This window comes from Sturnira hondurensis, unplaced genomic scaffold (genome assembly GCF_014824575.4).
Source record: "Sturnira hondurensis isolate 20B ecotype Veracruz unplaced genomic scaffold, ASM1482457v3 Scaffold0014854, whole genome shotgun sequence".
Classification (NCBI taxonomy): domain Eukaryota; kingdom Metazoa; phylum Chordata; class Mammalia; order Chiroptera; family Phyllostomidae; genus Sturnira; species Sturnira hondurensis.
Genome location: NW_028087485.1, coordinates 10,102,095 through 10,126,023, shown reverse-complemented (window position 1 = coordinate 10,126,023; position 23,929 = coordinate 10,102,095). Strand labels below are relative to the sequence as shown.

Here is a 23,929-nt window from a genome sequence, read left to right as displayed (position 1 = left end):
AGCAGCTTTTGGGGTGGCAGCGTGAACGGGAACACCCAGGCAAATGCCCCAATGTCTGCTGGGTGGCACACATGGTTAGAATGGTCAACCTGATGGTCCAAAACATGTGTAAATTAATTCTGACCATCAAGTTTTTAAAACATTTAAACATGTATGAAGTGAACTTGCAGAGTCCCGGGGCTACGCCTGCAAACCCTGGATGGAAAAGGTTGCTGGGAGCTGTTTGAGTGCCTGTCCCCAAAGCCCTGGACAGACAGACCTCTTCTGGTCATGCTTCCCCCTCTGATGGGACAGCTGGCCAGCGCTGACGGCCGTGCCCTGGTGCCTGTGCCCCTGGTGTTTTGTTCCCTCCTTGCAGGTGTCAGGCCACGCTAGTGCTTCATGGCGGTGATTTAAAGCAGAACAGAAGACTCAAGGATGAGCCAGGAGACCAAGGAGACGCTCAGGGGATGGTATCTGATGATGCCTTTGGTCTCCACGAGCCCATGGCAGCATCTGCTGGTCCCCCGATATGGTTTGTGCTGACCAGGATGGCACCGGCTTCCACCCTGAGGCCAGGTGCACCAGAGACCGGAGTACCCTGTGCATGCTTAGAAACTTTGAGAAGAGTTACCCACCTAGTGCCTTCCGCAAAGACAGGCAGGATTCTGTGATGGCAACGTCCCTCGGGAAACCAGCTTTGCCTGGGACAGTGAGGCCTTCTTCCTCGTCTGTCAGTTTGACAGTATGACGCCGTAGCTCCCCCAGCAGTCCGTCTGTTCTGTCCTTTTTGGTGATTTGCTAGTGTAAGCTTGTGGATAGTTGAAAAGTAAAATGGACATGTAGTGCCTTCCTAATACGGAAAACGTTATCATTTGAGAAGATACCTGATTGATTTTGAGCAGGCAAGCCATTTCCTCGTGGGGCAGCCCCACTCTGTGTCCTGGTAGATTTATTTGAAGGCAGTCACTGTGGGAGCCATTGACACCCGTGTGAGTAAAAGATGTGTTTGCTGGGTGTTTCTAGAACTTGCCTGCCAGAAAAGCTTCACTCCTGGAGAGGAGGGCACAGGGCTGGACAATGTGGGAACTGGAGAGTCATAGAGTCTTGGGGGTGAAAGAAGAACCTCAGAAATCCTCTAAATTGTTGCAGTTTTATAAGCCAAGAAAGTCTAGTGCAGCGCTTCCTAAATGCTGACGCTTGACAAACTTTTCACGAGAAAAATGAAGACAGCCGTGCTGAGTTCTTCATGCAGCTGTGTGTATGCAGTTTAAAAACCTGTCAGTTATCCTGAAATTGTGTATTTGGGGGTTAAAATGTCTGATCTTTTATGAAGCGATGGTAACAGCAGATGGCTCTGTTTCTTAAAATACGTTTTATGAACTAAAAACTCGGCAGCCCTTCCTCCATCCCCAGTGCCGAGGCTGGAGGTGCGTTTTCCTAGTTCTCGGAACACACAGGTCCGGCCTGCCGACCTGCTGCCTCCGTCCCACAGCCTGACGGCTCCAGACCAGCAATCTTCACTGGTCTGTCTGCACAAGACCTCTACAACACGCAGTATCTGGTGTTTCGTCGGGGGCACTGACCTCTTTTCCCTTCAATTGCCAAGTAACAGACTCATAACAGCCAACACAATAGTTGATGGGAATGAATCGAAGTTATACCTTTTTTTTGTGAGATTGTCAAAAAAATATATATCTATTTTCTTGGTGTGCTGCAGATTTTAGTAATTAGGTTATGTGTGCCATGAGGTGAAAAAGGTTGAAAATCGCTGTTCCAGGCCCCAGAAGGAAGGTGGTGGGTGCCCCTCTGCTTGGGCGCCTGCAGAGGAGAGACCGGTCCAGAGCGCGGGGTCTTGGCGCGGCACCCTCCCCTCGTGCGGTGCGTGGGTGCATGGCGGCCGGCAGGCTGACGAAGGCCCAGAGCTGGGCCGGCCGCCCAGTGGAACCCCGGGAGCCGTGCTGAAGGCAGCCCCCAGCCGGACGTGCTCAGCCCGGACGCCTGGGAGCAGCAGCAGCCAGACACCAGTTTCGCTTTTTGTTGATGGTGTTTGTTTTTTAAATCCCCGGTGTTTCTGGCGTGCAACAGGGGGCCCTGTGCTTCTGTTTCCCCGCAGAGGTTCTGAGCGCAGGAGCCCTGAGTGCCCTGGGAACTGCTGTCCCCAAGAGGGAGACCAGGTGGTGCCGCGTAAGCTCTTCCGGGGAGTTACTGCTGCCCTGCTGGGGCAGACACTGACGCCCATTCACAGGGACGGGGAGCCCAGAAGGCCCTGGGACTCGTACAACACGTGATCCAGGTCCCCCCACCCCGCCCAAGCTCCTACGTTGGAAATGGTCATGAGGCTCGGTTGTGTTGGGGCCTTCCTCCTGGCTTCCTGCGTAGAAGTTCAGGTTATGAGATGGTCCTGCGTCTCGCCCTCCCCCCCCCCCCCCCCCCCCCCCCCCCCCAACGCCAGCCTTTGGCTCCGGCCCCTCAGCCGCCACCTCTTCTCCCTGCACGCTTCCTTCCATCGCTGCCTTCGCGTGGCCCCGCCTTCCGGGGCCACCCCTCACCTGGTGCTGCATCTGTCATTGTGACCTGCTGCCTGTGCTTTCTGCGGCCTGTTCCGCTTTCCCCTGCACCCTGACTTCTTCAGGGCACCTCCCTGGGTGCAGTGACTCCCCTCCGGGACTCTGACTCCCCGCCCCCTGCATGAGGTCCTCCCTCTCCTCGTCTCTGTGGTGGCACAGCTGTCTGGCTCTCCTTTCGTCTGTTTTATCCTTGGGTCCCCTAGTGGTTTCTGTTTCTCCTCCTGCCCTTGGTCACGGGCTGTGTGCAGCCCAGTCCTGTCTTCTTTCCACTGAGTGTCTTCTCTTATCGTCTCAGATCTCCACCTCCAGGTCCAACCTTTCTCCCCACCTTCATTCTTCATTGCAGCGTTTTCGGTGGACTCTGCCGAAGACCATGTTTTTAAGGGGAATCTGCCCTCTCCTCCTGGCCCCACCACAGTGCCACCCCTTTCCAGCTTTGCTGTCTCTATGCAAGGTGTCCCTTGTCCCCTTTACTCAGAGCAAACTTCTGTTGTGGTTATCGAGTCCCCTTCTCTCCCTTCCCCTTATTTATTTATTATTCAGAAAGGAAGGGAGGGAGAAAGAGAGGGAGAGAAACATCAATGTGTGGTTGCCTCTCACGTGGCCCCCACTGGGGGACTCGGCCTGCAACCTAGGCATGTGCCCTGACCAGGAATTGAACCGGCGACCCTTTGGTTTGCAGCCTGCACTCAATCCACTGAGCTACACCAGCCAGGGCTCCCTTCCCCTTTGGCGGTTTCTCCAAATTGTGTTGATTCCTTATCCGTACTGATCTTTTTCCAATCCTGTGGTTACCACTCCAGTGTAAGGCTAGACTTGATCTTCCTGCAACCGTATTCCTCTGTGCAAGAACCTGACCTATTAGCCTGCCATTTAAGGAGCTTCCAAGTCTGACCTGCTCTCCAAACTGCTTTCCTGCCCTGGCCCCTGCGCAGACCCAGCCGGCTCGGCGGTCTGTACTGTCACCCACCTCTGCCCTTCCTCCACACCGCCTTCTCTTGGCTCAGTCAAATCCTCTTCCTCCTTAGATGTTGCCTTCCTGTATAAAATTGTCTTTATATAAGAGGAAGTAATTTTTTTCTCTGAATTCTTTTTAAAACAATTTTTAAAGAAGATTTTATTTATTTTTTAGAGAGAGGAAGGGAGGGAGAAAGAGAGGGAGAGAAACATTAGTGTGTGGTGGCCTCTCGTGTGCCCCCTGCTGGGGACCTGGCCCACAACCCAGGCATGTGCCCTGACTGGGAATCAAACCAGTGACCCTTTGGTTCGCAGGCTGGCGCTCAGCCACTGAGCCACACCAGCCAGGGCCTTTTCTCTGAATTCTTTATATTCTTACTGTTTTTTTTCTCATGTGGAACTTCACCAGTTTGTGTCATTGATCTTCATGTGCTCGCGCCTCCCTCCTGGACCGAAAGCTCTTACGGGTGTTCAGCACCTATTTGCAGGTTTTTACTTAGGGGTGAAGTTGTCACTTCCTTTCTTGTAGCAAAAGAATTTAATTGGGGATTGGGAAAACTGATGTACCCACTGAGTGAAGGAAAACCTGAAAGAGAGACAACGGATGGTTTTCTGAAGTGATCTGAGGGAGTCGACCACAGTTTGGGGTTCGGGCGTGGTCAGAATGACAGAGTTTGCCTTGGTGGCGCAGCGTGGCATCTTGGTTCGGAGCCTGTCCTTCGGCAGCTCAGTCTTTCTGAGCCCCACCCCTGCGGGGGTCGCTGCATCCGCCTCATAGAGCCGTGGGCACCAGATGGGTTAATCAAAGCACTGGGACTTGTTCACACAGTTCCTTGACGTCAGTAAAGGTAGCTTAAGTTTTTTTTTTAAGAATTTATTTATTTTTAGAGAGAGGGGAAAGGAAGGATGAAGGGAGAGAAACACTGATGTGAGAGAGAAACATCAATCAGTTGCCTCTTAAACACACCCTGGCTGGGGACCAAACCTGCATCTCAGGCATCATGTGCCCTGTCTGGGAATCGAACTGGTGACCTTCCACTTTGCAGAATAATGCCCATCTACCTGAGCCACACCAGCCACGGCTGGCAGCTTAATTTTTGTTTGCCCATCATGAAGGATGCACTGTGAAGATGCCCTGCCACTGAGAGGCAATGAGAGCTGTTCTGACCCCTGGCTTAGGAATCTAGACATGCAGCTCACTTACTAGGGCATTGCAGTAGCCCAGAAAAATACACCGAACGTTTCCTGTGAAGGATTGTGGTGGACCCTAAAGCTGTAGGGATGAGTAAGGAAGGCCTAGTCAGTGCGTCCCAGGGGAACCGATAAGAGTGAAGGAGAAGTTGTGGACAAGCTGTTACGGGAAGGGGTGGAAAGGGAAAACCTTACGAGAGGTTTTGTCCTGGTGGAAGGAGACTTTCTTAAGGTGCTTTTCCAAGACAGTGCGGAGAAAATACTGCAGCAGTGTGGCAGTGCCTCTGGGGGGTCTGGATGGCAGGGATCGATCAGCCCGAGGGGGCTCTGCTCCGGCGGTCAGGGGACCCGGCTAGTGAGGAGAGAGCCCCGTCCGGGAGCCAGTTTAGTCCTGTCTGTCTGTGGCATCTTCTCAGTCTGTCCCACTGACGGAGCAGGACATCATCTCTGTATCCCTGGGGTGGCTCCTGAAGGAGCCACACACATGATGCGGGGGATGGCAAGTGGCCTAGAGAGATTCAGCACCACGCTGTGACTGTCTTCTCCGCGTCCCCGGACAGTCTGGTTTTCTTGTTTTAGAATATCTGCAGGGGTAGCTTTTGTTTTAAAAGATTTTATTTATTTATTTATTTTTAGAGAGAGGGGAAGGATAGTGAGAAAGAAACATCAATGTGCAAGAAATACATCAGTGGGTTGCCTCCTTTCATGCCCCCTACTGGGGACCTGGCCCACAACCCAGGCATGTGCCCCGAATGGAAATCGAACCTGTGACCCTTCAGTTCTCAGGCCGGCACTCAATGCACTGAGCCACACCAGCCAGGGCTAAATCTAGTTTTCATATTTATAGTGAATGCGCCCTCTCCTCTAACTGGGAAAGGTGGTCAGAGGCCTGCCTCCTTGGGCTTGTTGGGAAAGGAATTCAGAGAAAACCTGAGGCAGGACAGAATCTTGCCTAGGGTTTGCAAACAGATGCCTGTGTCTGGACTGAAAATGCCCCCTTTTCTTCTCACAGGGGAAAGTGGAAGTAGAAGCTGGGAAAGAAGGTATGAAGTTTGAAGCCAGCGCTTTTTCGTACTATGGTGTGATGGCCCTCATAGCCTCACCAGGTGAGTTTTCTTCAGCCTGGGAGGGCCCGGCCTCTGCTAGGAAGTAGTGCCTTTCTGTAGTCACCATTCACCCCTGCCAGCTAACCCTGTGCTTATTTACTTCCTGAACTTCTTATCGAAGTCACTCATTATACAAAAAAAATGCACAAAGCACAAGTGTATGTACGTCTGTGACTTTTTACAGATTGAGCACACCCGTGGAAACCAGCCCCAGATCAGAGACAGAACCTCGTGACCCCACCGGGCCCTCTGCCACCACCACACTGCCTGCTAGCCACTGTCCCTTGGAATTAACCACTGTCTCCACTTCTGACCATAGACTAGTGTTGCCTGTTCGTGAACTTCATATAAATGGAACTATACAGATGTATTTTACTGGGTCTGGCTTCTTTCAGCCAGTCACGTTCCTCTGGTATCGCCAGGGTGCTTACACGCCACTTCTCATTGCCGTACAGTGTTCCACTGCGTGAGCGAGTGAGGATGCATTTGCTCTGGTTGTTGCTGGTGGGCGTTGGGGTAGTTTCCTGTGTGGGGCTGCTGTGGAGCGTGTGGCTGTGGACACTCCTGTCCCTCGGTGGACGTGTGTGCAGCTCCCTCCGGTCTGTGTTTAGGAGTGGGATTGCGAGGTCATGGGGTGTGACGGCACCTGCAGCTTCAGCAGCTTCTGCCCAGCCTGGTGGCTGTAGCAGTTCACACTCTGTACTGAGGGGCTCCCTGGGCTCAGCACCCACCACTTGCTATTGTTGAGTCATTAAAATGTGAACTATCCTGGAGGTCTTTAAATTTGCATTTTCCTGAGGATGAATGGGGTAGTTAACATGTATTTATTGCCTCTTTCCAGCTCTTCTTGTCTAGAGAGCTGGCCAGCTGAGCCAGCCAGCTAGGGGCAGCTGTGTCATGGGTGTTCTCTCAGTGCTCTGAGTGCCGGCAGGCGGTGTCTGTCCTGGTAGGAACATGGACACAGACACCTACCCGGCTCCCCTCTGGGATGGGACCTGAATGGGCCCCTCTTGGCATTGCTTGCTCTGCGGTTTGTGTGTGTGGGTTTGTGTGTGTGCACCTGCGCTTGGTGCTTTGGGAGGGCTAGACCAGGGCAGGCTGGTAAACAGGTGCTGTAGTGCCACCTTGTGGCCAAAATGTCAAATGACATGCTGTGCTAGGAAACATCCTAAAGAACAGTCACTTCTGAAAATCAGTATCAAAAGGGGAGGGCACCTCCAGACAAGGCTGTTTTTATGATGTCCGTCCTCTCCTACCATGCTACACGATGTCTCAGCCACCAAGCTGTTACAGTTAGAAAGCCAGGGAAACGTCAGGAAGTCTCTCGCACTTCCAAACCTCCCCTGCCCCAGGTGCATCTTCGCACTACCCCTGGGCCAGGTTTCCGAGTCACATGGGCCAGGGTCCCCACTGTCAGCTGCTGACTGACAGCCAGTGTGAACATAATCCTATCCAGCCCCACTTAACTAGTCGGTGTCTGCTGCCAACTTGAAGGTGACCTTCCATTTTCACTGCTTGTGAGGAGGCACGGAGATTCTTAACCAGGCGCGGAAGGCCTGAGTCATGGCCCCGCCTGAGTCATGGCCCCGCCTGAGTTCCAGCGTCTACAGTTTCCTGACTTTGAGAAAGGCCCTTGTCTTCCTCGTTGTTAAAAGGATACACTAAGATCGCCCTGTGCGACTGTTAAAAGAATGTACACGAGTGTGACCTCTACAGCTCAAGAGGAAATGTTGATGTAGCAGGTGTAGAGACTGTGACTGTTTTGGGGAACCAACCTCAAATGGCCCCAGGAGAGCAGAACCAGATTTATAAAGTGGTTTTGGAAAAAAAGCTGGAAGAGTGAATTGTGCGTTTTTGTTGATTACCGCTCTGAAGCCCATACCGGCCTAGTTCACAGTGAACTGTGGATGCAGGTCGGGGCAGGTCCATTCAGAAGGGAACTGGGCTCAGGCCTCCCTTGCAGAAAACGGGGGCGGGGGGTGTGCAGGAGCCTGTCCACCTAGTTTGGAAATGACAGAAAGTAAAGAAATTTTGTTAGTAGCATCTTATTGTGAAGCCCAGTATTTTACTTGACTTTACAATTCAGATTTGGGATTTTATATGTTCATTAAGAGATGCCATTAGTACAGTAATCTCAAGATAATATTTCTATTAATTTTGATTGCCTAGAAAAATCCTACAGTAATCTATAATCAAGATTTGCTCAATTATACGTCAGCTATACCTCAATTAAAAAAAAACCCTCGGCCTGGTCAGGTAGCTAAGTTGGTTGTGGCATCGTCCCAATGCCCCAAGGTTGCAGGTTCCCTTCCCAATCAGGGCACAGACAAGAATCAACTAATTAATGCATAAGTAAGTGGAACAACAACTCTTTCTCTAATGATGATGATGATGATGATAATTAAACCTGCCCAGAAAATAGGACTCTGCCCAGTAGAGCGACTTTGGCTGGACTTTTCAGTCGGCCGGACTGAGCTCCCGTCTGACGTCTGAGGCAGTGGTGAGGAGGGTGCCTTCATTCTGGCTGTTTCCAGGAAATCTGTGTATGATGTTCTTTATTGACTTGCCTATAACACTTTGAAATTTCAAAGTATTCCTAAGCAATTCAAAGCATCAGGTCAAAGCTGCATCCTAATTAAGGATGTCAATGAATTACTTGCCACAGATAGAGATGTTGTAGGCAGGGCTGTGAGTGAGTGCCGGACGCCGATGCTGTTGGGCCCGATGGGTACTTGAGCTTCTCTTCTGCAAGGCTAGTTGTGATTTAAGTCCTTAAGAAGAGCCTGTGTCAAGCTATAACCCAATTGGGCATTAACGGCTTAGGAGATTTCTGGGTTGGTAAAGAAGCACGTGACTGGGATTCCAGCCCCGCCACGTCCCTCCTCCTGGAAAGCAGCGTGCCCTGTCGTTTTTTCACATAATGTCACCTGGGCTTCGAAATCTCTGGAACTGATGGCTCACGTTGGTGGTACTGGTGTCTGCTCCTGCCCCCTGCTCGCTCCTTCTCGCCTTTCAATACGGCCTTACCCTGTTTTTCTCCGTTTTTCTCCGTTTTTCAGCCCCTTTGTCCCTGTCTCGTACCTTTGTTGTCAGCCGAGCAGAGTTGTTAGCAGCAGGTTCCTCAGGTAATTCTGCATGTTTCCTTTTCATAATTCTTCTGATTGCCTCCCCGGACCCCCACAAAAGCCTTCTTCAGTTTTCCTGTGAGCTCTAGAACTCCACGTTTCTGTGCCTTAACAGTGAGCTGGCCAGGAAAGTATAAGCCCCCGGCAGGTGCAGAGGGGCTGAGGGTGTGGGCAGGAAATCTTGGAACACGAACAGGGATGAACCATGGGAAGGGAGAGTGATGCCGACCTTGGGTTTCCAGGGCAGCGAAAGGTGGCTGCTTTTGGTTCTTTCTCTGCCCTCAGCACAGTCGTGGTATGTGGAGGCTGAGGCCCTGAGGACCTCAGACCCCAAGGATGCTTCCACAGAGCATGCACAGCTGAAGGCTGGAAGGACTGGGAACTTTGGGGGGAACCTGCAGTGTTGCTGTCTGTCTGGTCTTCCCAGCATCCATGCGCACGGAGTACATGCATTTCTGCCTCCATCAGGCAGGTGGCCCCGCTTCTCCGGTCTCCCTGTCTTTGTTTTGAAATCAGCACCATGCATATTCCTAACCAGCTGCTGGTTACTGCCCCGCAGGAGAGTCCATTGTGCCTGGCTGGTATGTTCAGCTCCTAAAAACAAAGGCAAAGATTTAATCTTTCTTTAATTAGAGTTGCTGGTTTTCCTATTTGATAGTACAACTTTTCTATCTGTATTTTGTTCCATGTAGCTTAAATTTTAAAAATGTGAGTGATGACATTTGTGTTTCATAAGCCAGTTTCAGCCAAATTCCCAAATGCTGCTACTTGGTACGGGAAGCAGTACTTGTCTTAGAAACTAGTGTTCTCTCAGGTCTTTTCTCTGAAAAGTTGGGGTGTTTGGGGGTAAGATACCATTCCTAAAGCTATTTGAATCAAACCAATTGGCAGACTATACATACACAAACATATATGTGTGCATATATACGTATGCACATAAGTATACATACATATATTTATGCATATGTTCTTATTGTTTTCTCCCCATTTTATTTGCTGGCATCTGCCACCTGTTTAAAATGTCACAGAAGCTGAAGTTGAGTGGCTTTTGGATGAAGCTCATGGAAATGTCATTTGTTTTTTATGTTTCCTGAAAAACTTAAGAGATTTCTTGGCTCTGCCCACTCTGTCTGATGCAGTAACAGAAAAATACGTGTGGAGGTCCAGGCCTTTGCGGATGCTGGCATTACCACAATGCTGTACCTAACAAGTGGGGGTTGAATTAAACCGGTGATTTTCAGCTATTCCCAAAGGCGCCTTGTAGTTCCAAGGGAAGAGGCTGGGAATGTTTCTTGGCTGTGTCTTTTTAGCTCACTAGCAAACAGGATCCCTAGGTAGGATGAATTAAAAAACACCAAGACAAAAAGCAGGAAGAAAACAATTCTGAGAAGGCATAAAGAGGAATTAAAACTGGAAGTTGTTTGGATAATTGTCTGAAATTTCGACACATAAATTTGGCGACGAAACGCGTCCTGAACTGGAGGGAGTCCACTTAAAGCCCTCACTCTCCTTCAGGCGGACACACACATCCCGTCGCGTGTTGATGAGCGGCGAGTCACGCTGCGCGCCCGTCCAGCTGCAGAAAAGCTCCTAGAGACAGGGTGGGCGTCTGCAGAGCAGCTGCGAGGCTGGGCACCGGGTTCCTGGCAAAGGAGAGGGCCCGTCTCACACAGCCGGAGGCGGTGGGTTGCGAGGAGCGGACTGTGGGTCTGGATACATTGGGAGACCAGGGAAAGGGCCTGGAACCCTCCTCAGGAGAGAACACCAGGAGGCCCAAGCAGGGCATCAGGCCTCAGACACCCATCTGTCTGCCTGTGAACGCACGGGGTCTGACCAACAAGCAGAGTGCCCTCTGAATGTTTTGTTGTTGTAACCTTTACGCTGTAACACAGGAGCGAACACCATTTCGAAGGTGTCTGTGGAAATGGCAATGTGATTGGGGGCTAAGACTCGGCGATACAGGGGCATCTCTCATTTCAAAGCACTGCTGGGTTGTCAGCGGGGTGAAGTCACACCAGGTGTGGAAAGGCTTCCTCGTGCGGCCAGGCGTGTGGGGGAGAGGTCTGGCGGGAAGCGCACAGGGAGAAGTTGTTCACCACGCTTGTTTATCGGCACTTAGTTGGGGTCGAGTGCTGTGCCGAGCCCTGTACTTGTCTCATTGGGGACCTTCGTCAGACCACAGGAGGTGGGTGCTGCCGGTACCTGCCTTTTACGGGAAAGGAGTCGCGGCTTTGCAGAGGTGGGACTCCCGATCGAAGCTCCGTTCTGCCGAACGGGAAAACATGGTGGATTATTGATGTGCCCTGTTCACTTAGAAGTGGAAGCACCAAGAGGAACTGCTACTTTGGGTTTAACTTTGACAGTAGGAAAATGGTTGATGACATGAAACTCGGGAAAGCTGTGACGTGGGAGTTTGGGCAGGAAGTGAAGGCTTCACTTGACGTTCCTCAAGTACTTACCATGTTTTGTTCTGGGTGTCCTGTTTTATGAGGGACATTTATGAATGAAATCTCAGGCGGTAGTCAGGACCGGGTGAAGGGTGGTGGTAAATAAAGCGCGGGAGGTGAAGAACTGTTGAAGTATTTCACTTGGAGAAGAACAGGCTTAAGGAGAACATACTATCTTCGAACTTTTGAGGGCCATTTCAAATGAAAGTTAGCTCCCAGAGTGGAGGTCATTTGAAGTTGGGGAGGCAGTTTTTCATGGGCATGGTATAGAAATTTCCATAAGTTGAAGGGTGGGACCAGCCGAGGGCCAGCTCCCCTCTGGGAGCCTCTGTCAGGGACACGTTGCCGGGAGAACTGGTCCATTCCTGGGGTGCGATTCAGTACCTGTCCCATGTGGGCACCTGGTTAATAGTGTGGCACAGATTTGATTGGAAAACCACAGCTGGCACAGGCCGTAGCAGGGGGAGGGGCTTCCTTATTTTGAAGGAGGTTTACATTAGACGCTGCGGTGAACTGGCCTGTAGGAGCACATCACAGGGACTCACCTGGATTTCTGCTCAAGGGGTTGGTGTCTCCTAAGGTGGCGGCATCCCCAGGCTGCCTGATGGGGGGTACTGGAGTCAGAGAGGAAGGTCTTTAGCTTGGTGGGGAGGTTGGTTGGGCGTGGGCAGGTAGAGCTATTCTGATCCTTTTAAAACAGGTACTGCTTTATGGACACCCTCAAGGGTCTTCGCTTTGGATTCTGGCAAATTAATGAAGTGCCACCTTCCCACAGCGCACGTTTTGTAGCAAGTACTTCTGTGCTTGGGTCGTGCTTCCCCTGGTTTGTGGTTTCACATCGTCTGGTGATGCTCCTGATGTAGGTGTGAGGCCCCGGGGTCTGGGCCCGCTCGGTCCCGGGGGCTGAGCAGCTGATCGGAGAGGAGTGCGTGGCCTTGGGGAAGCCAGGGCGTTCTCTGCGGGGGCTTGTGTGGCGGGCCGTGTGGCTGAGGTGTCTGGCATAAGTTGATTGAACTTAATTAGTAATTACTACTTTCTTATTATTTGGAAAATAAAAGCTGCCTTTTTGGGATATATCTACCTCCCTTAGAAGGTGGTTGGGTTTTTAAATTTTTTCCCCCTCCGCCTCCAGGTGAAAACAAGTCGCCGCCGCGCCCATGTGGCTTGAATCACTCGGACTCTCTCAGTCGGAGTGACCGGATGGACGCAATCACGCCGACACTGGGGAGCAGCAATAACCAGCTCAACTCTTCATTCCTTCAAGTCTACATCCCGGACTACTCAGTGCGTGCCCTTTCGGATCTCCAGTTTGTTAAGGTAAGAGCAGTGGGAGCTGCTGCAGGACCTGGCAGTTCCAGGTCAACCTACAGCCAGCCGGCTGCCTCCCAGGCCCCTCCACTGAGCTTCCCCTTGGCATTTTGTGGGTGCCCTGCCTCTAGCCACTGCACCCAAGACACAGGTGGGGAAACGCATTTGTCTCCTTGGCTCTACCAAATGAGCTGCCAAATCAGAGATGGCTCTTTCAGGGAATGAGAGCTGGAGATCATAAGAAAAGGAATCAGCCTTTTCCAACCAGTCTTCAGGAGCTGGGGCCTCCAGTGACTCCGGTTGGCCCTGCAAGGGCGGGAAGGCCAGCCAGGGTGGGATGGGAAGAGCCCTCCACTTGCCTTCTACTCTGGAGACAAGGTGCCTTTCTCAGTCTGAAGCAAAGACGTCTTCTGGAGAATGAGCCAGCTTTAGCTGATGGAAGCCTACCTCCTTTCTAGTCTCTGAAATTTGGAGACAAAATTCGGACATGGCTTATATCAGTAAAAACTGACTTGTTTACCAGAGTCAACTTGAACTTTAAAAGGTGGCTCGGTTCGTTCTCTCCTGGAGAAACTACTAGGGGCCGTGGGGGGGACTTAACGTGGAATGACGCGCCCCCCAGAGTGGGGAGCCCCGAACTAAGCGTTCTCTCGGTTTGTGTTCCGTACATGTCCCGGCCCAGATCTCCAGACAGCAATACCAAAATGCCTTGATGGCATCCCGGATGGACAAAACTCCTCAGTCGTCCGACAGCGAGAACACTAAAATCGAATTGACTCTTACGGAGCTGCACGACGGGTTGCCAGACGAGACGGCCAACCTGCTCAATGAACAGAACTGCGTGACGCACGCCAAGGCCAACCACAGCCTCCACAGCGAGGGCGCCATCTAGGGCGCCCGCCGCCCGCCCGCCCCTTGCCCCGCGCCCCTGTCGGACAGCGCACCCCATTAGCGTGAGCTTGTGTGCCATGCTGCGTCCCGCGACTCCTGAGACCAAAGACTTTGTCCCCTTCCTGGAAGCAGCAGAGGAGGTCGTGAGGGCAGGGATGGGCCCTGGAGCTGGAATCGACAGCGAGGGTGTGGCCTTCGCCCTTTTGGAGATGAACTACTTCCGCCCAAATAGAATCATGTTTATTTTTTCAGCTGTACCTTTTTATTATTCACTCTCCTCCTTCCTTGATTTGCATGAAGTTGAAAATTGTTGGGATTTATTTTTTTCAAAAAAAAAAAAGATCACATTTTTAAAAGTGTCTTTTGCAGAGTTTTAAGTTGTCCTGCCGGAACTCTGCAGTGACCCCATGATGTGACCCTTGACCCTGCTAGGATGGACTTGCCCCTCCAGTTGCCTTCCGTGGGCCCTCCCAGCGAGCAGCCCCCTCCTCTGCGGCCCGGTGACTGTCGCTGTCGAACCTGAAGGGTGAATGAAGAGGACCTCGGCGATGCCGACCGACCGGCCGGGTCTGTGAGCCTGCAGATGGCGCCTCTACAGGGATCTGCCGTCGCCATTCTGAGCTCAGTGTTGTTTTAAGTCAATGTTTAACTGTGTCCCTTCCCCTCAGAAAGGTTTAATTTGTTTGGAATGTGATTGTGCTCCCACTCTTAAGGAATTTTTATCACCAAAATGAATGTTAATTAATTTTAAACCCATGGTTTATCATTGGCAAGCGGCAAGGTGGCTTCCGCCGACACTCCTGCAGCCGGATCTCGGCGCACGGGACCCTCCGCGCTGCGCCAGCAGCTAGCAGAGCGCCGCCGCCCACCTCCCCGCCCGCCCGCTCCGTTAACCCAAGATGCTGCTACAGAGGTGCCAAAGGGAAATCCTCCCGGGCTCTGGAGTGAACGCGAGGGTGTGGGGTGCAAGCTCCTCCCCTTCCCGCGGGCTGGGCGTCGCTGTCAGCCGGGGAGCCAGCCTTCCTGCTGTGCCCCATGCTCCACGCTGAGAAGGTTTCCCTAAACCCGTGCTCGAAGGGGGGCACTTTGGGAGCCGCCAGCCCCTGCCCCTCTTCCAGGGAGTCAGCTGTCCCTCCTCCTGTGTCCCTGGGCCTGTGGGGCCCAGTGTGGCTGTGTCCTCTGCCCAAGGACCTCTGTGCCTCCCGCCTCCAATGCGCCCACGCTGCCCCAAGAGGCCGCCTGTGCAGCCAGGGTCAGTGCAGCCCCGGACAGGGATTCAGAAACCAAATGCGTGTTGTGGCCATTTCTTGTGTGTCTCCGCCTTATTTCAATACCCAATGCATCACGTGTAGAGAAATTTTTGTTTGAATTCTCAACCATCTCATCTGTGTTTTAAGTGTTAGCCCAAGGGACACGTGCATTTCATGGGCAAGATCTGTACACTGAAGGGAATTCATACCGACCACAGTGTCTGTGCAGTGATGTCAGTCTGCGCTGCCGCCCGTCCCTTCCAAGAGGAGAGCGTGTCTCCAAGGGTGCTGCTGAGCGGAGGGCAGCCCCGGGGCTAAGCGGCCGTTTTCTCCTCCCTCCTCTAGGTAGGAGTGTGCAGCCCGGGATGGCTCTGCCGGGCAGGAGCTGTGCTTGGGGAGTAACCGGTGACCTGCTGGCTTGCCTTCTGGCAGGTAGTTGGGTGGCGGCTCCAGTGTTGAATGCACACTTGGTGAGGATTTCGTCTGGCTTGTCGGTCCTGCAGCATCCGGCCTCCCCTCACGGGAGAGGGTCACAGAGGTGCCCCTAAGGGGATTGAGTGTCCTGCTGCTGGCACCCAAGCTGCCCCATGGTATAGAGCCCCCGGCATGCAGCTTGACGTTAGTGGGACCCTGCACCATGGTGGGGGTTCGTTTATACACAGATCCTTCTGAATTTAAATCTCAGTTTCTTAACTGATCTGGCTGAGTGCACCCCAGTATGGCAGGAACTGGGGCTATCCATAGGGTGTGCAGAAACTAGCGTTCCCTGAAGTGGAGTCTGGGCCTTGCAGAGGGAGGGCACCTCTCCCTTGGCCTGGTTGGCACCTGCCTTCCCTTAGGTCTGGCTGAGCGTGGCCTGTCAGGCCCAGGCTCCTCTGGCCTTCAAGGTCTGGGCCATCAGCCTCTCCTGGTCCATTTGCTGCTCCACAAAGCCCGTTTCGGCACCTTGTCCTAGGGGAGCCTCTGGAATCAGTTACTGTGCCCGGTTGCTTTCAGAACATCACCACTCCTCCCCAGAATCCTACAGCTCAGTGGGAGTCCAGGCAGAGGAGAAAGGATTGATTCCAACCTCCGCCTCCCTATAAATGAGCTGGCAGGGGTGGCTTCGCAGAGGGGGTCCCAGAGGATGAAAGTCTAGCCTCACAAGTTTGTATTTTTCTACAAACCACTCTTTACCTTTGACCATCCACATTTTTATAACAGGGAATACAAAGCAATCCCTGTCCAGACCCAGAGGAATGAGGGCTACCCTGGGGCTGTGGTTACATCTGCTGTGGGGCACGCTCAAGGCTCATAAATAACAGTGTCTGAGCGACAGGATTTCTTTTCCAGGCCCCCACCTTCTCTCTGGAAACCAACTTCAGGCTGTTGAAGGAGAAATGCTGGCTCACAGCTTCTCTGGGCAACAGGAGAATGGTTTTGGCTCAGAAGGTCTATGCGATTCCTGTCTATGAATGGGAGTCAGAGAAAGACCATCAGATAGTCCGGGTCTCAGTGCGCCGTGGCCAGTCCTTAGCATCGCCATCGACGGTCCTCTCCTTGGGCCGCTGGCTTTAGAAGCAGCAAGGGGAGGGGCTGCATAGCAGATGCAGGTCCTGGGGTCAGTCCCAGGGCCTCTCTCCCCATGAACTCTGTGGCTGCTGTGGAACCTCTCCTTTTCCCAAACAGCCACCCTGGTGTCCCAAAGGTCCCACCGGAACTGGGTTCCTAGTGTCTGAGTGTTCCCAGCACTGTCTGCTTCTTTTTCTAAACAGGAGTGGCTTTTCCCTACTGTTTTAGAGGTTGTCTCCCTGTGTTTGTTTTATAGTCACCAGGCAAGTCCAAAATCATGTATTTAAACTCTTAGGAAAACAGATCCTTAAGATTTGTTTCTGGATATTGGGTGCTAATATACTAGCTTAAGCCTTGGCCTTGATTCTTACAGAGTTTGAACTTGGAACAGTACCCTGTCCAACTCTGTGCTCCCCTCCCTCCTCGTCTCACTTCCCGAAGGCAGTGCGGTGCCCGTGCCAACGTAGCTGGCTTCCCCTAGTGGGAGGTCGCAGGGTGCGGAGAATCTTGCCATTTTCTACTGTTATTTCAAGGAACTTGTGTACGACTGCTGAGTGCGGGACTCCACACTATTAATACGAAACATTTACTGTGAATACATTCACCTGTGCTGTCCCCGAGACCATACAACTAAAGGACTAGCTTTCCCAAGTCTAGGAGAATAGTGGTAGATACAAGTAGAACTGCTTTTTCCCCCAGAAAATGAAGCAACGGTGACTTGGACTAAGTCAGGACCTGCCCTTAATTCCCTCAGGCCAAGCAGTGGACCTAAGTAGGCCGGGACTGACGAGCCTGTGTCCTGGTCGGACAGGAACAACGAAACCCAGCCCTGTCATCTTCTGAAAACTGGCGGCCAGGGACCTGTGGCCCTCTTGGCCTTTCCTGGGCCAGGAGACCAAGGTTCCTCCACTGCTCCCCAGGGGTGACCCGGGCAGAGGAAACCTGGGCTGGCACAGGAAAGCGCTCACCTTGCTCCCTGGGATCTCAGGAGGCCCCGGGGGCTGGTTGGGTGCACAGCATGTGACCCAAGCTCACTGGTGGCAGGGGCAGAGGGAACAACCCCTTGGCTCCTCTGCAGGGCCTGAGCTCCAAGGCTGCGCAGGCGCGAGACTCCCTGCTGTGCTCCCCTGCAGAGGACACAGGCTCTTGCCTTGGGCGAGGTTTCATTCCATTCTGTGTTTCGGGCTAGTGTGCTTCAGCCCAGCAAGGGCATCTGGGCAAGTTGTGGGCTAGCCCAGAATTAGGAGGGACTTGGAGTTCAATATGAAGGTGGCTTGGGGATTCAGAAACTTTTCCAATACAAATTTATCAGTGAGTTGACCTACTCAGTGAATTTTTATACCTCAGGGCTGTTTGCAAATCTCAATCTCTCCATACTTCTTTTGTATTCAAGAGGGCTGACAGGAGAGAGGATAGTTCAGAGAATTCCAAGCTGAGGTTCACTTGTCTCCATTTGAGGGTGAGGGGTACGCCCAGGACCCCTTGCTGATGTCAACACCCCCTGAAGCCTTCATCCTCCAGGACTTACAGGCTCTCCTTCTGCAGTGAATGCTCTCTTGCTGCTTTTCCTTCTGGTCAGCCCTGAGGACAGGAGATAGAGGTGGCAGTTCATAGCAACTGCAGAGCTGGGAACAGCTTTCCTCCCACCAGCTTGGCCTGGGGACCTTTGATCCTTAGACCTTTATGGCTGGCCCAGCGCAAGTAAGCTTCCTCCCCATGGTGCCACTGACATCGTCTCACTAGAACCATCTTTAGTATCTTGTGATGGGAAACGCCAGGCTTGAAGCAACGTGGGAATGAAGGGTCTAGTGACGAGAGAGTAAAGTTCTAGGACTTTATACACCAAGGTTCCTATACAGAGCCAACACGTCCTGTAAGACTTGAGTACGTTTCCGAGTTTTAATCCCCAGGGGTGTATTGAACATGAACGAATTGGAAGAATGACAGGGAGCTTCCTCAGTCGGCAGGGTTATCTTCCGCCATTTGCCCACCCACATCCGACAGACGTGGGTTCACGCAGAACGTGATCCTTCTGGGGCCAGGCCCCTCTTCAGACTCAGCCCGGACAGAACTAGAAAATGGACCTGGGGGGCTCGGGGGCCCGTTGTGTCGTGGCCTGGGCCCCTTGGATACGAACAGCTGGTCTCAGGCTCCCAGAGCAGAAAGGAGTGGGGAAGAGAGTGAGGCCTGGGGACCCCCCTGCCCAGAGAGGCCCCGTCTAGCTTCTGACTCACGGCTCCCGTGTCTGCGCTCTGCTGAGGTCCAGTGCTTCGGTCCATTGATCTTTGTTTCTGGAGTCCTCTAAATCTACAAGTGTATATGTTTTATTTTATATTATTATTTATTAATGTACATATGCCTCCACTGTTAGTATGTCCTCTGTGACTAAGATGGATCTGTCCTGGAGCCCCTTGTCCATGGTGCCTAGGGTTCTGTTGTCCCCTAAAGTCGGTGAGAAGGCACCAACTTCCTGTTTTTGTCTTGGACAGGTTGCTGCTCTTACGTTGGTCCTCATGTCCCCAGTCCCTTTTACTGGGACCACCTCTATTCCTGATGACCAGTGTTTGGGATGAGGATGGAGGCGGTCTCTCAGCTGTGGCAGGGCCTCTCACGTACCTCCGTGAAGTACTTCAGAAATGGCTTCCCGGGACTGGCTCTGTCCCGTCTGTGTGGCGCAGCATGGCCGTGAGACCAGAGCCTCTGTCCCCACTCCCACCCCACCACACCAGGCCGGTGGGCCAGCCCTGCAACAGTTCTGGACCCCCATTCCCGCCCTTCGATTGCGGAATCCAACTCTGGACCATGGAAGCTGCCTGCCCATCCTGGGCTTCTAACATGCCTTTTCTTGGGTTTGAGGCCCAGTGCCAACATTGCCTTGGCCCTCAGTGAGACCCTGCTTTGTGTCCGATTTCCATCCTCCTTAGCCTTTACTCACTGTATCATAGTGTACATTCGATGCTTTCCAGCAGCGGAGTCTTCTGAACACAGTATTCCGAGCTGTGTACATAAACCTAAAGCACAAGTGACATGTATAGGTTCACGAGCTGATTGTCATAATGAATGCATTTTATAATTCAAATGATGTTGTAGATTTACAATCGCTCCTATTTATTTTGTACCAATTTATTTGTAAATCTTGTGATTGTTTTAAAAGGTTTTTGTTCATTTCTATTCTATTTAGATAAATGATTTCCTGTCCACCCTCCTAGCGAACGTGTGTTCCCTCTCTCCTGCTCACCTCTGCAACACCGGCCTGGGCCGCTGCCCAGCTGCCTGGCTCTGCGGGTGGGAAAGTTGGAGACTGGTTGTCAGCACGGTCACACGGCAGAACATTCCCTTCACGCGGACACCACAAAGTCATGTGTTCAAGAGAAGTGGGTGCCGAGAACTGTGCCTCCAACTTACAGCCTGATACAGCCAATTCCAAGGGGTGGCCCTTTGCAAGGACGGTAACCTGTCCCCCATCAGTTTATTTTAGGGACAGACACTGAGGGTATCTAAGTTTGCCCCTGAAATTTGCTGCTCAGTCACTAATAACACAGTTCAGCTGGGCAAATATCTAAGCTGTTCTTTTCTAGGCAAGGCCAAAGGCCTCATGCAAGCCTCTCGGTCGGTCGGTTGGTTCTTGAAAATGGAAACGGCTCAGTGTGGGGGGCCTTCTGTGCTGCACGGAGCCTAGGGAGGGGCAGGGACGCAGCAGGCACAGAGGGCTCGCCCCGAGTTAAGAACGAAGAACGCCGGGCATCAGCACAGTGGGACATCAGCACAGTGAGTCACCTTCTGGTGCCCTTCAGGACTCGGCGGGCGGGCGCCCACATTCCTTGCCATTCCAGCGTTCCTTGCCATTCCAGCGTGTGGTCCACATCCGCCCCCATCACCACTTCCTGTCGAGGCTTCTGCTGCACCTTCCCCTCCCCACTCACTCCCCAGATCCTGAGGATCTTTTGGTCCAGGCCAACAGCCCTTCTGCCATCCACTCCTAGCCCACATCTTTCCAGGGTCCCTTTTTTTTTTCCACTCTGAGTCTCTATTTTCAGTGAACTGCTGATGAGATTGGCTTGGGACACTGCCTGATTTAACCACCATCCCGCCTCCCCCACCATCATCTCCAGGTTTTTCCAAGTAGAAGGTAAACCTGTATTTCAGAGAAATGTCACCTTCCTGGGAGCCTGTCTGCTTCCCTGGGATGCAGAGCAGAAAGCAAGCAGGGCCCAGGGAAGGAACATCTCCAGCACATCCACACCCAGTTGGCTGCTTAGTTTTCCAGCTTTACTCACTGTCTAGGGGCATCCTGAGTTCAAATCAGGACATTCTCAAGGAAAATGGGTGAGTTTTCCTGTGAGATGCGGTTTGCCTAAGTTCTCTGTCTGCGCCCATGCAGCACCCACGCGTTGGTTCATCACTAGGCTGTATCCTGAGAACAGCCCTGGGGTTTCTAGCTTGTGCAACAAACTGCGCTCCCCAGGGGTCAGCGTGGCACTTCTGAGGACAGGCAGTGCCCAGAGGTTCTTGTAGAGAAAGTGAGGGGTACAAACTGAATGACCTTTTCATAGCTTGATTTCTGAAAGCTTGTCTGGTATTTTCTAAAGGTAACTCATCTTAACAGAGGTGATTCCTTATTGAGGCCAATTGAATTAGATAGCTAAGTAACCTTTTGCTTTCTTTATGTAACTTTTATTGCTTCCTCTCTAAGATCCTCACATCTGTGCTTTTATTTTCAGTAAGTCTCAGAATGAAGGACTGCTTGTGGGGCCCTCTGTGCAGCCTTCTGGGGCGTGCTCCCTCTCCTGGTGGGTGGCTGTACGTACGGGCGGGGCACCCACAGGGAGACTCAGTTGCCAGAACTCTTCGTCTGTCAAAGTGCTTTCCCGCGCCGGTGCTAGCGCTCAGTGGGTCACACAGTGGGTCAACCTCAGACAGGACTTTTTAGCTTCTCTGCCACAGTTCGGCTGCATCATGGATTTGAGGGCAGGGGCCCTAGAATGAACTTACTTGCTCTGATGAGAACCCTCTCTCCAAGGCTGGACACTGAACAGCATGTCTGGGTTTTTTGGTTGGGAGGGTTTGCTCGGCAAGTCCTCTTTCCCAGTGTCTCAGGAACTTGCGTCACTTGAAAGGACCATCCTTATCCTTCATGGGGAGAACGTGCACTTGGCTGCCTGGGCTCCGCCGTGCGTGGTGAGGTTTATCTTGGCCCAGACTTGTCGGGTCTCATCTATAGCCCTGGCTAGACACGCCTTTGGGGAGAGAAGAGCTCAAGGGAGAGCAGGCGTTTGGGAGCATATTTGCACTTAATTTAGATCATGAAGCAATCCATCTAATCCACCTTTTCTCTAATAACAAAACGGAGCAAAGCTATCTTCCTTTGTGGTGAGAAACACAAAGGACCAGATCAAACCTGCTCACTTTGTTTAAATTGGAGAAAACAGATGCTGACCTAGACTCGCAGGACCAGGGGTGGCAAGCTTGAGATGGACTGCCCTGTGTTTAACTGGGAGAGCTTTGTGTTAAAGTTCTTCAGAGGGGCCTAAACTACTGTGTATATTCTATCCTTGAAATTACATGCCTTTGTTGCAACAAATCAGATAGTTACGGCCTTGGAAGGGAGACATTGTGCCTGAGGACAGGGAAGAAGGGCTGAGACCGCCAGGTTGAATAGAAAGGTCGTCTGGTCTGTTTGGTAAACAAGTGCACTCTTCCGACTTGCTTCCTCCCTGCCTGCGCCCTCGGCAGCAAGGACAGTGTGAAGTGTGGCTCCCGAGTTGCCCAGCTCTGCCCCCTGGCTGCTGGGCGTGCGCGCGCGTGTCCTGCTTGCTGTGGGTAGAGCATTCTTTTTCCTCTATTTCAAGACTGCTCCCCAGTACAGATTTCATTCTTAGGGTCTCCTTAAGTTATGCATCATTGGAAACTGTCCCATTGAGGAAAAACTTGAAGAGCTCTGTGCTCTAGTCACCAAGAAAGAATGTCATGTAAAACCTAAGTGCTGACGCATAAACTCCTACACCCAGTGAGGCGAGGGGCCCTCAGCCGTAGGGCACCGGCTAGGCCACAGTTCGTGTTTTCCCACCATCGAAGACTGAATAGTTTCCATGATGTGGAATGTGGGCAAGGCCCCTGCCCTTAACGCAAACCTCGATATGCAGTTGTCTGTCTCTGGCTATTTGTGGTGAATAAGCAGGGTATTTTTAAATGCTCTTAGCAGCCTTGGAAAAAAATCAAGGGTTTAAACTTGTTTGCAAAGTATTTCTTAAGCAAATAAATCTGATTTAGAAATATCTAAGCATGGACAAAGTACTTTTAAATCTGACACATCACCGCCTGCGGCTTTGGAGTGGCTGCTTAAAAACATCACCAGCATGACCAAAAGGTTTGTTGCTATAAGTTACGTTATTCTAGTTCTAAGAACCACTTCTAAAAGTGCCTAGAAAGGGTAGCTTGAAGGACTTGCTTACTTTGGGTCTCAGCAGAACTACGCATATGGTAAGAGGAAATCCAAGGTCAAAACTGACTTTTCTGAAATATACCATTGAAGCTGGAACTGGCCATCTCTGGAGATGAATGTACAGGGTGAGTCTTCTTGCAGAGGGAACCCAGCGGGGGCCCCGTGGTGCCTCTGACCAGCTGCTGGGTGGGGCGGTACCCAAAAGTGGCACCTGGCACTTTACAAAGCCTCAACTGAACACTAAGTGTTTCCCAAATACCCAGGAAAGCAATTCTGAAGAGTCGGGAGACCTGTCTGCTCGCAGTCTGAATTGCCTCAGGTTTTGTTGTTGTTTTTCTAAGGGAGAGGGAATTTCACATTTTAAGTCCAGCTTTAACTACTGGCCACAGAGGCACGCACCCTGGTGCAGCTGCCGCGGGTGACCGCCTGCCCCCCAGCCGTGCTCCCACAGCACTGATGGAGAAGCAACACTCTGGGGCTCAGACACTCCTGGAATCTGAGCTCCTTAAAATACTCCGGGGGCCCTGGAGAGGGCTGTGACGGGCAGTGAAGGCTTGCTCATGCCGGTCGTGTTTTCCACTCCTCAGTCTTCAGCCCCACTGCCAGGGAGACACCTGACTCAACAGAGGCTATTCCCTAGACCTTACTCGGACAACAGTAAATGTGTGGCAGGTTAGAGCAAAGTGTTCACGCGGGCCCTGCTGTAAAAGGGAAGGTGTGTTATGTTTTTTACTGTAAGTTAGCTCTGTAGTTATAACAACTCATTTAGAAATTCGCTGGCTTTGACACAATTTAAGAGCACGGCAAACTGGGCAACATCTCTGCCTGGAGAGTAATAACAACTGGGGTGGCCATAAACCCATTTACTAAAATTTAAAGCAAGACAGTGTTTGATTGCTGATGTGACCTGGTGTAGAGCTACAGATATTAAAAGTGGTGAGGTAATAGGGCCTTGGCTAAATTACTGTTTCCTACCTATACAATGAATTTTTAAAAAGAGGGGGGAAAATCTTACCTTATAGTCCTGTATCAAAAAACTTCCCACGAAAAAAAACCAAGGCCTCTTTAAGTGCTATAGATTAAACCACTAACCAGTCTGGCCAGACTGTCTG

At 51.9% G+C, this 23,929-nt stretch overlaps 1 protein-coding gene across 2 annotated transcripts in view; it reads left to right on the top strand.

The window, feature by feature from the left end:
* The window catches only part of CNNM2 (cyclin and CBS domain divalent metal cation transport mediator 2), a 139,276-nt gene extending 120,120 nt beyond the window's left edge, over positions 1-19,156 (top strand). The window contains exons 5-8 of one of the 2 annotated variants that reach the window (XM_037064024.1): positions 5,710-5,803; positions 8,863-8,928; positions 12,508-12,692; positions 13,366-19,156. In XM_037064024.1, coding sequence (XP_036919919.1) covers positions 5,710-5,803; positions 8,863-8,928; positions 12,508-12,692; positions 13,366-13,575 — 555 coding nt within the window. In that variant the 3' untranslated portion in view covers positions 13,576-19,156. The remainder of the gene's footprint in view (positions 1-5,709; positions 5,804-8,862; positions 8,929-12,507; positions 12,693-13,365) is intronic. The other variant, XM_037064026.1, reaches the window with a different exon arrangement.
* Positions 19,157-23,929: the final 4,773 nt, after the last annotated feature.